Source organism: Terrapene carolina, unplaced genomic scaffold, assembly GCF_002925995.2.
Source record: "Terrapene carolina triunguis isolate 2854851 unplaced genomic scaffold, T_m_triunguis-2.0 Scaffold58, whole genome shotgun sequence".
Taxonomy (NCBI): domain Eukaryota; kingdom Metazoa; phylum Chordata; order Testudines; family Emydidae; genus Terrapene; species Terrapene triunguis.
Window position 1 is genome coordinate 112,611,120 of NW_020664409.1, and position 14,956 is coordinate 112,626,075.

At 51.6% G+C, this 14,956-nt stretch overlaps 1 protein-coding gene across 3 annotated transcripts in view; it reads right to left on the bottom strand.

The window, feature by feature from the left end:
- Positions 1-364: 364 nt before the first annotated feature.
- HSF1 (heat shock transcription factor 1) overlaps positions 365-14,956 on the bottom strand; it is a 100,639-nt gene continuing 86,047 nt past the window's right edge. For 2 of the 3 annotated variants that reach the window (XM_024209475.3, XM_024209477.2), the window contains exons 10-14: positions 11,176-11,262; positions 5,108-5,213; positions 4,909-4,974; positions 2,479-2,548; positions 365-1,491 (exon numbers count right to left, since the gene is read on the bottom strand). In XM_024209475.3, coding sequence (XP_024065243.2) covers positions 1,286-1,491; positions 2,479-2,548; positions 4,909-4,974; positions 5,108-5,213; positions 11,176-11,262 — 535 coding nt within the window. In that variant the 3' untranslated portion in view covers positions 365-1,285. The remainder of the gene's footprint in view (positions 1,492-2,478; positions 2,549-4,908; positions 4,975-5,107; positions 5,214-11,175; positions 11,263-14,956) is intronic. The other variant, XM_024209476.3, reaches the window with a different exon arrangement.

Here is a 14,956-nt window from a genome sequence, read left to right on the forward strand (position 1 = left end):
TCCCCCCCAAAAAAATAAACCCCAGATCGTCTATCACTCAAACCTGGAGCCATCCCCTGCTCTGCTGAGATGTGCCAGAGACCCCTGACTTCGGCATCTGCTGTTTTCTTTTGCTGAAGCTGGAAGCAGGAATGTTGGCTCTTATGGACACGGGTGGTAACAGCTCGAGCTACTGCTCGAAAGGCAGAGCACCCAGCACCTGGAGCCAGGCCCCACGCCTCGGTGTCCAGGGCTGCAAAGGGCAGTTACAGTGGAAGCCGAGCAGCTCTCGGGACCGTGGCTAGTGCCTAGGACCTTCTCCGCCAGCTTCACTCCCCCAACACAGAGAGGACAGAAATAAAGCTTTCGAGCACAGAAGCGCCGCCAGGTGAGAAGCCATTTGTTTTATAGATATTTGTATGTATATATATAGATATTTATATATACAGAGATAGATAGATAGAAGTGGCGCTTCTTCTCTCATGTAAAAATCCAAAATACAGTTTTTACTATTAACAATCTGAAGTGTAAATGTACAAATTTTTACTGCTAAGCAAAAACAACCAAACCAAACCAAAAAACAACACAAAGAAAAGAAACACACACGGAGCAAGAGAAAAGAAAAGAGGAAGTTCGGCTTCTCCGTGGCTGGGCTGGGGGAGCCGAGGGGCCCTGCCACGCACACACAGAGCAGCAGGGAGCGAACTGCGTGGCAGAGACCACCAAGGGACCCAGCCCATCAGCGCCAGGTTTAAAAAATACCAAGTCCACCTCACTGGGGGGAGGGGGTATTCCCCGCCGCAAAACCACAACCCCTCCTACATGTCCGGGAGCATCGTGCGGCCCTGCCGCCACGCCCCGTCTCCATGGCAAGGGCGACGCGCCTGCTGACCTTCGCCAACTGTTGGGACCTTGTGCAGGGCACGGCCGCCCCCCTAGCCTGGGGTGCAGAACGAAACACAATCTCACTTAGTGACTAGCTATTCTGTGACCACCCAGATCTCCCGCCTGCACTTCCAAGCCCCGGTGCCTGTCTAGCCTCTCTGGCCGGTCGGATGACAACCACAGCACAGGGATCGGCACTGCTCAGCCCCCGAAGACTGCCAACCTGGAGGAGCACTATACTGGGTGGCTAGAATCTAAAGCAGATTTCAAAACACCTCATTAAGCACACACACAAATGAAATCCTCACAGTGCCGGGGGAAGCAAACATGGACCGAAGGGTGTTTAGAGCTTTCAATGTCTGTGCAAAGCAAGGAAGTTGGTGGCTGGATTTCCCTTTACAGCGTATTCTCGCACTCAGCCTTAGGATACGGCAGGGTCCTTGGGTTTGGACTGCTCAGTCCCCGACAGGAGAGAGATGGTGGGGTCTTCGGAGTACTCCTCGCCATCGGTGAAATATGGCCCTTCCCCCAACTCAAAGAAGATGGGCAGGTCTCCGCTCCCCATGTCGACAGCGCTCGAGTCCACCAGAAAGAGGGGCTGAGCTGTGTAGTGCACCAGCTGCTTTCCTGCAAGGAGACGGCTCGTGTTAGGAGGGGGGATCTCAGTGGGGAGGAGGGACTCGCAGGCCCAGGGCCAAACGCTGGGGGGGGAGGAGACATTTGAGTTGCCTCTTAGCAAAGAGCTGAGCAGAATGTGAATGGGCTTTTCCAACAGGAACTGCTTCTCTCCCAGCCCCCGAGAGGCAGCTCAGGGACCCCCCCGTGTTACAGCTGGGACCCGGGCACATGGCCGCTCAGCACGTCTCTGGCTGAGCAGGAATCAGCGTGGAGGAGGGCCTGGTTCCCAGCTCAGACCCTAGAGCATGCTGTCTCTGGACTGGGGAGAAGGCATGCACCGGGGGCTCGTGGGCCTCGCCCTTCAGCGGTGTGAGCAGCACATAGAGGGGCCTGCTTCTGAACCGGACTCTGCCCGGCAGGGCTGGCATGTCAGCAGGTAGCCAGCCGGGACCTGTCTCGCTCGTGCCATTGGGGGCCAGGAGAGGAGAGTACAGCTTCCGGGGGAAGGAATGGGTGCGCACGGCAAGCTGAGAAGGAAGCAGCCCTGCAGTCACAGACAAGAGTCACCTGCACTACAAGGAGGGGGATGAAGATTTAAAATGGGGAGAAAGATGGGAACTGGTTGGTGAAAACTCCGACGCCTGCTCAGAACGCACTGGGCACACGCCTCCAGGGAGCCATCCCCTGGCCCAGCTTGGGAAAGGGAAGGGGGACACGCAGGTTACCGCCACAGGCTGCATGCCCAGCCAGGGTGGTGGTGGTGAGGGGAGAGCCAAGCCCCTGGGGAATACAGAGAGCCAAGGGAGAGCCCCCACCTAGATGCCCGGGGCCTCCACCGAGAATCCCAAGCAGCGCAGTGACCATATGCACACCTAGATTTAATCATCAGTGTTTCTTTGAGAGAGTTGCTGCTGCCTGGAGAGATCCTGCCACTGGGCCTTGACCCCTCTGCTCACGGGTCACTAATGGGAGGATGCAGGGCAGGGGCCTTCTTACCCATGTCTGCTGTGCTGGCCTCTGTCTCAGCAGGTTTCTGCTGTTCCTGGGATGAGAGGAGATCCTGGATCTGTGGGGAGACAAGTTGGGCTGCTAAGTGCACGGCACAAGTCAAACTCCTTTGCACAGGGAGTCGGGAGAGGGAAGGGACCTCGCCCTTGGCTACCTCAGGATAAGTGCACACACAGCTGTGGTTTGTAATCTGGAAGTGCCAGCAGGTGGGAGATGGGCATCAGCATTCAGAAGACTAAAATACACCTGGACCTAGGGAATAGCATCAGTGAGCTACTGGAGGCTCTGGTGGAGTCTGTTCAGCCTGCTCCAGTCTCCCGATGCCCAAGGCTGCCTTGTCGAACTGTACGGACCAGCTCTGCTTTTCATACAGATGTGGCCTGAGACCTGCAGTGCTCACCTTGATCTGAGCAGGAAGCCAGATTGCATGCTGGGATCTGTAGTCGCCATGGGCAGCCCTCAGAACACGCTTGCAACAGAACATGTTTTATGCAAAGTCTTATTGTCACCAGTACGAAAGGCAAGAGCACGCTTCACGTTGCTGGTGAATGGCCAGCGTGGCCTTTGGACACCAGCCCTGCAGTAAGAACTAGACTGGGCTGGGAAGTAGCAGTAGCTTTGTAGGGCTATAACAACAGGAGAGAAAGCCGCGGGAAATGGCAGAACGCCCCCGACGGGTAAAGAAAACTGGGTCATTAAGGCTTGACAGTCTCTGGGGGGAACCACTGCTAATCCCAGGACCAGACAGGCTGCTGTGTTTGGATCAGGGGTTCTTCAACCTTTTCATAGTGTGGAAACCTGGTTAATGCAGGGACTGCCTCATGGGTTCATGGCCTGTCGTCACTGCGGGAACTGCTTCCATGGAAAAGCCACCTTAGGAGGACGTTTAAATGTATATTTAGCTTCTTTTAACTCTATCTCGCAGTCAGAAGAAGCTGGCCCCATGTGCACACACCCAGCTCTCTGGACTCAATCCCACCACACTCTGGGAACCTGTGCAGCCGAGTCTGTCCCCAGCAGTGCAAAGGCAAAGTGAGGACAGGAGCAAATCAAAGGTCCATCCCCGTGTTAGAGAAGAGAGAACTATGACATACTGCACATAAATCCGAACCACTTCGTTAGCTGAAGAGTTAAGCTGTAAATTTTAGAGGAGCCCAGTTAAAAGCCCATCAACAAATCTCACTTACAAATACTCAACAGCTTCCCTAAAAACCCAAAGGCAGGACAGTCTAGAAATGAACAGTTCAGGGATCCAACCCCACAGCCATATCATTCTTCCCTGTTCCTCACCATCCCGCCTGCCCTGCCCTGCCCCCAAGAATCCTAGCCACAGCCCACCCGATCCAGGCCCCCACCTCTTCCTCTACAGAACAGCCCTTGCCACAGAGCCAGCACTCAGCAGAAGGGCAGTTTAAATAATTTACAGAGTCAATGTTATAAACATGACACAGGTCTTTGTGATCCCCCAGCTCTCCCCCAGTAACACCCAGAGGCCCCCGTCCGACTCAGCCAGACATCTGGTGTTTGGGGCCAAGCCATTTTGGGGGTAGGAAGGTAGGAAAATGTTCAGAAAGGGAATGATGGATATTTGTGAAAGATCTTAATTGCAAAACCCCTTTTCTGAAGGTTACCAAACCTCCCAGACAAATCCTACCTGGCCTAAGAGAGCTCAGGGGATCTGGTCATTTTGGGGAGAAGTTACACGGAAGTTAAAAATGGATCTTATAGTTGTCAGTTAGGATCAGTCTGAACTATGGAGTGGCTACCACTGGCCCATTACATCCGGGTGAGCGCCTCTATCGCAGCATTGGGCCTGTGAGCATCTCAGGGCCGGGACTGGCTGTTCAGCACTGAGACGGGGGGAGGGGAGGAGGAAGGTAACTATCTTTTAGTGGAGCAACTTCTGCTGGGGAGAGAGACATGCCTTCGAGCTGCACAGAGCTCTTCTCTAGCACTGACACATTGCTGGTACCGTGCAGTACATACGATAACAAATACTACAATATGCCGTGGAAATCACTGGAGTTTGCCTTTAAAGGAAACCTCTTCTGAAGGTTTACAAAGTAGAAGGGAGGGTTTATGGAAACCACATGCAGTTCTATGGGCTTCAGTGCAGCTCAGTGCTGGGGGAGCGGGGCCGGCCTGAGAGATGACGTCTCAGCACCTACTTAGCGCAGCGTGAATGATGAGGCACATCTGCTCCCTGAACGAATCAGTCAGAGGAAGCCTTGGTGCTAACGGAATGATTTCCGCCTGGTGGAGACTCTCCCCCACACTGCGGCCTGGGGCTGGCCAGGACTCCCTTCAGAGCCTGTCAGGGCCTTCCTTTCACCAGGGGCAGGGGCTGCTGCTGAGCGGCACGAGGCGCTTTGTTCTGGCAGCTGTGTGTGCATGGAGGGATGTTTCACAGCTACTCACACTCGCAAGGCTGCTGTCCAGGTCAGGAAGGTTCATGTCTGTAACCGTCATTGAAGGGCTAAACAGCTGCCAAAGGAAAGAACGATTAGTGCAGGGAAGGAAAACACCCCAGACACGCTGTGGAAATTCAGTGGATGCTGTCCTGACGCACATGGTACCGCGGGCCACAGCTCTGGGAGGGAGGGTTCGAGATACTCACGTCCAGCAGAGCACTAGTGTCCACACTGAAGCCGTGCGTGGTCAGCATGGTTTGGAGGTTATCCAGGTTGGAATCAATGGTATCCAGATGGTCATTTAGCTCATTCCTGTGTCACAGAAAGGAGAACACAGACCAGGTCAAGGTTAGCAGACTTCCTCTGAGCTCACACAGGGGACTCGCTCAACCTCTGTTAAACCTGAGCAGGAAAGCAGAGTCTGGACTCCTGGCTAATTACACACGTGTGCCAGCCTCCAATTCTGTCCTTGCCAGTGAGCTCAGCTATGCTGATCCACCACCGGAACAAGGCTGTCACCAGGCCTGTCCCTGCCGAGAGGGGGAAGGGCCAGCAACTCGGATGAGGACGAAACAGTGGGTGTCTTATGACACCACATATGGTTAATATTCCCAGAATGCACCAGGACTCCTAACACCATTTAGGACAGGGTCTCATTATACTCTGCACCTCTACAGTCGGATGCTTTGGACTTGTTCTTTGGTCCAGGTACCTCAGTCTTGTCAGAGTCCTGCCATAGCTGATATGGGGCAAGGAGAGGGTAAAAGCCCTGCTGACATCAGTCTGGGGAAAGGTGGTTCCAAGAGCCCTCTACTGGTCTGATCAAAGCCCTGTCTGTGGAAAGGGCACTGGAAAAGTCTCATGCCATCATAACAAAAGCTATTGATTTGCCCCATGACACTAAAGGTAACTGGAGTTGTTCCCACTCATCTGGGAAAGCAAACGTCCCAGCCTGTGCGCACCTCTGCATGGCTAACCGGCATGTGAGGATGTATGTATACGTACAATGTGTACAGCACAAGGTTCCCACTGAAATCATACCACAATCATAATCTAACAGCAACAGCTCAGGATAACGGCTCAGTGCCAACCAGGTCAGGCAGACTGAGTGACAAACATGGCTGACTCTCCGGGCCCTGCCTTAGGGGAACCCAAGTCACCCCTAGGAGGTAGGTTGTTCTGGGAGGACTAGAGTTGAACTGACACAGACCTGGGTCTGGTAGATTTCGCTGATGGTTACCTGGATAGCAAAAAGATGATAATCAAAGCTGAAGTGGGAACGAAGGAGTAGGGGGAGCCGGCTTCAATTCCTGAACATGAGCATTGGCCTGCTAAACCCAGGGTTGTGAGTTCAATCCTTGGGGGGGCCCTTTAGGGATCTGGGGCAAAAATTGATCCTGCTGTGAAGGCAGGGGACTGGACTCGATGACCTTTCAAGGTCTCTTCCAACTCTATGAGACAGGTATATCTCCATATATTATATTATTATTATTATTATTGTTCCTTGATGTTCACACCATTGATGTTCCTGGTGTTCTAGAGTAGCTGGAGCAAACGGATGGCATAAATCTGCACGTTTCCCAGATGCTTGGGTGCAGACTGGGATCACCTTCTCTCGGAAATATGCACGAATGCTGGGACTGCTCTTCTCAGGGCCTGTGCCTTGGGAACACTGGGCCGCGCAGAAGCCCACTGAGGTTAGTGGAGTTTAGTGGTAGATGTGACCCATCGTAGCTTCACCTGTGGGCCACGGAGACCCAGAGCATGAGCTCCTTTCCCAAGTGGATGGCACTCCATGTTGGGAGGGAGACATGGCGCTATTACTGCTCCTTGCACCATGGAGCTGTATTTTGGGTTGATTCCTAGCGACATGCTGCTTGGAACCCAAGAAAAGCAAGGCCTGCCTGTTCAGGAGAGCGCTCCAAAGGTCTGCAATGGAAGTCTCAGCTCTAGCATGCTGGAAGCACACTTGAACACATGGTTCCAGGTTTGATGAGCACCACCAGACTCTTTCGTCCTGTGAGGAATCTCACCGGCTCCTGGAGATGGTGACGGACGAGGACTGAAAACGTGTGGTGGGTCAATAAACTTTCAGGTGTCTTTAGTCCAGGTGTTCTGACAACACAGAGCCAGTGCTTGTCTGGAGCTCAGCTGAGGAGATGCACTCCTGGCGAATGAAGAGGAAGACAGCAAAGGAACACGTATATGTTGGGGGGAGTGCAAAGCAAGCTCAGAAGGAGCCGTCATCCGTCATCTGCTCCACACTGCCTGTGTTGGCAGCATGATGCTATAAATGCCACTGAAAAGAGAGTGAAAAACTACACAAAAGCTACTTCTCCCTTCTCTCTGGAAACCTACACCTGGCTAGCGTTTGTTTCTCCAACTCCTGTGCCCAGGGAGTGTCCTGCAGAACAGAATACCTCCTTGGCCACTCCAAATATCTTTACAATTACCTCCCTTCAAGGAAAATAATGCTTCAAAGCTCTTGCAGTTAGAGTACCACCTGCCTGCAAAGAATGGTGACACCAACCACAGAACCAAGACTGTCTGTCATCACTGCTGGTAATGGACGCTGCAAATTCACATCTCCCAGCTAAGAAAATCTAACTGCAGAAATGATTACGCTGTCAGAATAACCACACACACCGACCGTAGGAACACTGCTAGGGGGCGCAGGAAAAGCAGGGCACAGACAAGGACCAAGAACACACGCCTTTCTTAGTTTCCCTGTATATATAACCAGGAGTCACAAAGAGATTGTGCAGTTCTTCCAAGGCCCAGGCTCTGCACATGCTCCACAGATAAGTCACTTACCTGTGTATGTTCCCCAAAGAGCGTACTCTGCACAGATTTCCAGCCCAGTCCTGAGGCCTTCAGTACATAGTACCGGGAATGCGCTGCAGGATTTGAGGTATTTCCAGCAACCCCAGTTAGAAAACAGCTTTGACTAGCATGGACTGGGGATGCCAAGGGTCACGAAGTGAGGATGGAATGAAGCTATGACATTTGAACACAGCTAGTTTCTTTACTGCCAGGGGGCTTGGAGGGCAGACACACAGAGCAAGGAGTTGACTACGGTCACACAAGTCAGTGGCAAAACTAGGATTGGAATATTCAGGAGTTTCAAACCACTTCCAAACCCTTCCAGAGCAGCTTCTTAAAATCTCCCTGCAGCTCTTGGAGGAGAGAAAGGAATTCTGTCCCAGTGTTTTCTAACCTTGGTGATACAGCCTGGTTCTCCCTCTGCTGACAGGTAAACCCCTCTTCCTGAACTCGGGCTCTGAGGTCTCTGACCTGCACTCTCCAGCTGGCTCTGACGCCAAACGCTCTGTGGCAGGGAGGGATAATGAGCAATGCACTCATACTCTACTTCCTCAGTGTACTCCGGGTGGTAGGAAGAGGAGTCCACAACGACGCTTGCCTCCAAGGAAGATCAGAGGGAGGGCAGTGCATGTGGCCCTGAGAAGGATGGAGCTTTAAGAGTCTAGTAAGGTTTGCCCCGGTGTCTCGGTATCTCACCAACTCGAGAGGGATGGTCTGAGGGAACTCAAAAGAGGCAAGGGGGAGAGACACATGCTGACCTCTGAGTATGGGAGGGAGGTCAGAAGACTCCTTCCACAGTGCTGAAATGGGACTAGCTCCTGTTCAAGTCGGATCCTCTGGTGAAGAGGGGTCCTGATCCACACAGCTGGCAGAAAGAGCAATGTGCACACTTCCTGGAAACCGAAGAGCCAGAAGGAGCTGTGAGACACAGCAGCTGTCATCACTGTGAGCGCTGAGCGCCTGGAAGCGCAGGACTGCTGAGTGGAGACAGGGAATTCTGACATGAGGCAGAACACCCTGGAGGCTCAGGCTGGAGGCCATGTGACCCAGTAGTAAGAGCTCTGAAACAACAGCTGCATTTTTGGAGAATGAACCAGACTAATATACAGTAGGTTTGTCTGTCCCCAGGTACATGAATCGCGGTGCAGAGAAAGCAGTTAAAAGCTAATGTAAAGAAGAAGGGGAATGATTTCAGGGATACAGATTTATACGCTTAAATGAACCATCAGAGGTTTCTTGAATGGAAGCTCTGGATATGGTTCACCAGTCACATTCTGCATTCACACACACTTTATAAAACAGTGCATCTTCACTGGAACCACTGCTAAGAGTCTCTCGTCTCTTTCTGTTCTGACTGCCAACTCCTTCATAAGAATAACAAACCTTTGCTGTACACCACACCTCACTCCAGCGCCAGCTCCTCAGCTCCCAGGGGCAGCCTGGCAGATAGAACACATGCTATCATGAGAGACCCTTGCTGTCTGATTTTCCGTCTGAGGAAGTGATGTGGGTTAGTGCATGCAGTGTGGTCTCTTTGTGTGGGCTGTTTTATAGTCTGAGAAGTAGCTATGTAAAAACAGCACCTTCTTATTCAACAGATCTGCTCTCTGTGGGCAGGTACGCGCATTGATGCTGGTGGTTCTACATCAGGGGTGGGCAAACTACGGCCCCTGAGGGCTTTGGATCTGGCCTGCGGGATTGCCAGCCCCGTGGCGCTGTGGGGCTAAGATGGGCTCCTGGCCTGCCCTGGCCCAGGGCCGCTCCCGGAAGCGGCCAGCACCACGTCCTGGCAGCCCCTGGGGGAGGGAGGGGGGCAGAGGGAAGGCAGGGAGCCTGCCATAGCCCCATTGTGCGCTGCTGCCACACCGGAGCCACTCCAGGTAAGCGGCGCTGGGCCAGAGCCCGCACCCCGAACCCCCTGCCGCACCCCTCCTGCACCCCAACCCCCTGTCCTGAGCCCCCAACCCCCTGCCCTGAGCCCCCTCCCGCACTCCGCACCTCCTGCACCCCAACCTCCTGCCCCAGCCCTACATTCATGGCCCTGCATACAATTTCTCCACCCAGATGTGGCCCTCGGGCCGAAAAGTTTGCCCACCCCCGCTCTACATACTATAGGAGAGCAAGTCGGATTACGTTCTGCCTCATGCACTGTCAGTGACGTTCTGATTGTAGGAGGCAGACAGAATGCAGCTTGCCTCAGTCCCCATGGTGAGTTTGCAGGGCTGGCAGGGCGAAAAAACCTCTCGACTTGTAAACAGAGCAAGTTTGGCTATGGCCAATAGCCCTGGGAGATAATTAAACACGTCCGCCCATTATGACAGCATCATAGTCGCTCTTTCTTTGCACTACAACTATACTTTTATACGTGTTGTGCTCAGCTAGCAGCTGCCTAATCTGCTTGTGTCTGCCACAAGACAATTTCCCTCTCCGATGTTCCGCTTGCTGGCGGCAATAAGACAGGCCAGACTGTGGCAATCTAACGTCACACCGAGGAGGCTGTATCTCTCTTGCGTCTACTCTACGGTCTCATTAACAACGCCGTGGTACATGGGGATGGCTGCAGTGGGGAGGTTCATTGTTCCTTCACTAGTGTATGAAATCATTCAAGCCCTGGGCTCACACTGGATTCCATGAACTGATTCATGCTTCGTATGGCTGAATTTCACACAGGCGAACGATGCCAGCGTGGCAGCTGTCAGGGCTCTGGTCCTGCAGCAGAGCCAGTCTCTGGGCAATCTAACGAGCACGGTCGAGCTATACTAGGCTGCCCGATTGGCGGGCAAAGTCAGCAGACCAGCTCTTAAGCCCAGCAGCAGCACCAGTTCGGCAGCTGCTCAAAGCATTTGCTCCTGGCTGTGATATCTCCTGTGCCTGCTTCTTTCTAGCCATTGCTCCTGGCTTGGCCCCAACCTTGCTGCTGTCTTGCCTCACTCCGGATAACCCGGCTCTGACCCTAGGCCCCCGTTCCTAACTCCCAAAGATCCTTGACTCTGGCCCCTGACCTCCGACTTCCGCTCTGACCGTGGGCTCCTATTCCGGGATACCGATGACTGCTCCAACCCCAAGGAACGACCACCCAAGTCCCAGTCCCCGAGAGCAGCTCTTACGGCCGTCTCTGTCATCCACAAAAGAGATAGAGCATCAGCAACATCAATACAGGCTTCCCTGCACCACCCTGCCAAGACCACTCGGAGGGATGAGACGGGAGTTTAGTCTCCACGGCCCATTCAAGACGTAGCCTCTATGCGGAGTTGGCCAACAAGGCTGCCATTGAGTGCCAATTTTGGTAGTGTTGTTTTGTGATATGGACTCCAAAGAACTGCTTCTAAGCTAGTTCCTGTAGGGAAAGCTGACCTCAAAGCAAGGACAGCTCTCTGTTTAGCACAGTGTTCCCCTGCTTTCCTGCCCAGGACTGCAATGCCTCGGGACATCAGGCTATTGAAATGCTAACCCTTGCTGTGATCTGCAATGAAGTGAGGAAGAGGAAGAACTGGGGAAAAGACGAGTGACTTCTGACATCTGCGGAGTGCGAGTCAAACTGAAAAATACAAAGAGAAGAGGAATGCTAGATTCAAAAGACTCAGAATCAGACACTTTCAGGAATGAAACATTTGTTACTTTCAAAGGCAAGAACAGTTAATCAACCATGCTCCTGTGCTTTAGCTAAAGTGGCATGCATTGCACTGCCCCCAAGTTATCGTAGGGCTTTCCAGCAATTCCAAGGCTGAGACAAAATTGTTATTAACGATAAAAACCACAAATGAACATTCCCCGCAAAAGAAAGCCAGAGGACAGCATAATTCCATCACAGCCATGCTCAGTTAGAAGGTTCTCAGCCAGACAACTACTTCTGAGGTGGGTCTGCTGTACCTCAGGGGTGGCTAAGGGCTGTACTGGGGCATTCTAACTCATGGGTCATAGTCTCTGTCAGCTTTCAGATGGACCTGCGACCCCCTGAGAACACAGGGCACAGCGTGTGAGGCTCCACTTTAATCTGAATGGATGGTGGCTTGGGGCAAGATGGGCTGTAGTCTCCCTGGGATATAGCTCTACGTTACTGTTACACATGGCAGCATCCTTCTCCATTCAAAAGGCTTTGGCTCTTGAGAAGTTGCTTTTGTGGCCCTCAGCTGGGTAAAGTTTGGGCACGTACTGAACTTCGCTCTCAGCTTTCCCTTTATAACATGCATCGCAGTGTAGCCACCGGCAGCTGAAACATGGAGATATGGCATTCTTGTACTCTGGGGTGGCCAAAATGTGACCTGCAGATTTCTACAAGTATGATCTCTCGTGGCTTGCCTGGATCAAGACGAGGGATCGCATGCTGGAACCTACAGTCTTGTGGGCTGCACCTCTCTACTAAAGATGAGGGCAAATGAAACTTGCTCCATGCAATGGAGATTAGCTGTTGCTGTAGGATTCCTGGCAAGCTGCCACTGCCTTATTCAGTGCAGGAGTCTGAGCACCCCTGCTGTACATTGAGGTCCCCTATCATCACTAAACCTTTGCCTTGACACATGCAAACTCTTGGGAGCCTAAGAGAAGCCTCATGGAAAGGGCGCTGAGCTACTGCCTACCCTGGGTATAATGCAGGCGTTTCACTCGCGCATGCAGCTCTTTTGGTCTCACAGGCTGGGGAGTGAGCACTGAATGGTGAACTCTGCCCACAGGTCGGGACCCCGGGAGAGACGGAGTCACTTAGCACAGCATATTGAGCAGACTGACGTCGGGTCTGACCTCCCCCTGGGGACATGCTAAACATTGTGTGGCCCATTTAATGCAGCCTATTCCCAACATTTCAGGTAGCAGCTCACTCATTTTTATTCAGAATCTCAACCTGACTCAGGCATTGGCTTCAACACCTTCCCGCTGGGCATCCTGGCCTTTGCTGGAACTCTACTGATGCTCTGCTCACGCAGCCTGGGGGGGGCTTGTGTGTAATTCTGGTACTAGGGAAAATGAGGCTCAGGTGTTGGTATCGGAAGAAAACTCACCTGTCTGAGGTTATATAGCTCTGAAATAACAGCAGATGAGTGTCCACTTATGCAGAGGAACTCAAACGCATACAGGGTGCTGGGAGGCACAGGAGCAAAGGCAAATGCCATCCAAACCCAGATACATGTGGGCATTGCAAAATAAATGGGCCTCCCCTTTTATTATTTATACGTAGCTTGTCGGCTCTTCGGGACAGATCGTCTCTATTTATCTGTGTCCAGCACAATGGGGCACTGGCCTAGGGCACTGCCACGCTATTGCAAGAGAGATAGTATTATCTTAAAAATGAATATGGCAGATGAGTTCTGAGTGATGGGTGCTCTGGGATTCCTCGCTGGCTGGGAAATCTTACTGGCCGGAGTCCTTCATTTTGTCATGCTCTCTAATGGAGCTTCCCAGATGCAAACAGATGAGGTGAGCAAAGCGTTACCTGCAGGTTAATAACAAGTCAGACAGGGAGAGACCTAGAGGAAGAGGCAGCATATGTTCCTCACTCAAATAACCCTAGGAGGGTGTGTGTCTCGCCTGCCACTGAGGCAGAGTTCAGAGATGCTCTGTGTTCTTTGCCTGCCCCTTCAGAGCCTGCAGCCTAGTCTGAATGAGTCAGAAGCACGCATCAGCTGTCACTTTTACTGCATGTCCAGCTCTTTTAAATGGTCGTGTTTACAGCTTTTGTTGAGCCACCTGTCTGTGCTTAAAGACAACTGGAATTGCCCATTTTATTTTCTGCATAAATGGGTTGCAAGGATTCTAACCTAGTGCTCCCTAGCAACACGTCTGCTCCCAGGCCGAGAAGTGGGGGAAAGCCTGCATTTTCTGACTCCTTGCGACACAGATGGTCTGAACATGGGCCTCAGAGTTCCACAATGCAGCTAACAGTCCCACATCCTTACTATGGGGGTGGGGGCAGCCTTGAGAGACTACAGAGCCCAACATGCAATGCTCCATCTTGAGTTCAGCTGGTCTCACAGGCTGGGGAGACTAGGACAGGACACTGGATGCTGGGGACCCTCATCTCCTGATATCCCCTCTCCATTACAGAGCATGGCTGCAACCAGCTCCAATTCACACAAGTTAAGTACAGTCCTTAGACTCCTGGCTAGTGGCCATTGTGGTCCTCAACTGGGCAAAATATGGCTGCTCCTGTCCTGTCCAAAGGTGGAAGAGCCCACAGAAAACATTATACATTACCGAGGCATCTGTAGGCACTTCATAATGCAAGGCTGAATTCAATGTTTCAGTGGAATTGGGATTTTAATCTGCTACGAGTGAACATGAAAAGAAATGTGATCCCCGCTCAATCTTGGGCCCAGGAACATGTTCTGTGAAAGCTTGAAGTGACTCAGTTCTGTAGTTTAGGGGCTTGAATAGCTTAGAAACTAAACTTTTAAAAACCTGTAAAGCTGGTTTTGACCCTGTTTTGGATCCCTCCCACTTATAAATGACTTAATGTCACAGTTCAGACTTCCAGGAGACCTAGATCGAAGCAAAATTACAAACTTTTCCTCTTACCACACATCCATTGCGAAGGCTATACCATCCATAGACCAAGACAGACTCAAGTTAGTGATGCATACATTGGAGCGTTTGTAAGTATGTTTGCAGGTCAAAATTAAAGTTGTTATTGGAACTTGTTAATAAAGTTGTTAATCAAGATCTGAACTGTAAGAGTAAGGGGGGAGGGATAGCTCAGTGGTTTGAGCACTAGCCTCCTAAACCCAGGGTTGTGAGTTCAATCCTTGAGGGGGCCACTTAGGGATCTGGGGCAAAAATCAGTACTTGGTCCTGCTAGTGAAGGCAGGGGGCTGGACTCAATGACTTTTCAAGGTCCCTTCCAGTTCTTTGAGATAGGTGTATATATATATATTATAAAATATTTATTTAAATCACTGGAATGGGTAATTTCCAGTCTCTTTACTACCTACATTTTTGATGGTATTTGTTATCGTTCTGTATTTTGCATATGGAGTATTTTAAATTACTTCAGCAGCCTTAACTCTAAGCTAACATTTTCTTGGTGGGGAGGAATTATTACTAATGAAAGCAGAGCGTTTGATTGATTTGATTTCATCTGGAATACTGTGTGCAGTTCTGGTCTCCCATGTTTAAGAAGGATGAATTCAAACTGGAACAGGTTCAGAGAAGGGCTACTAGGATGATCCGAGGAATGGAAAACCTGTCATATGAAAGTAGGGTTACCATATTTAAAAAATAAAAAAAGAGGACATTCCACGGGG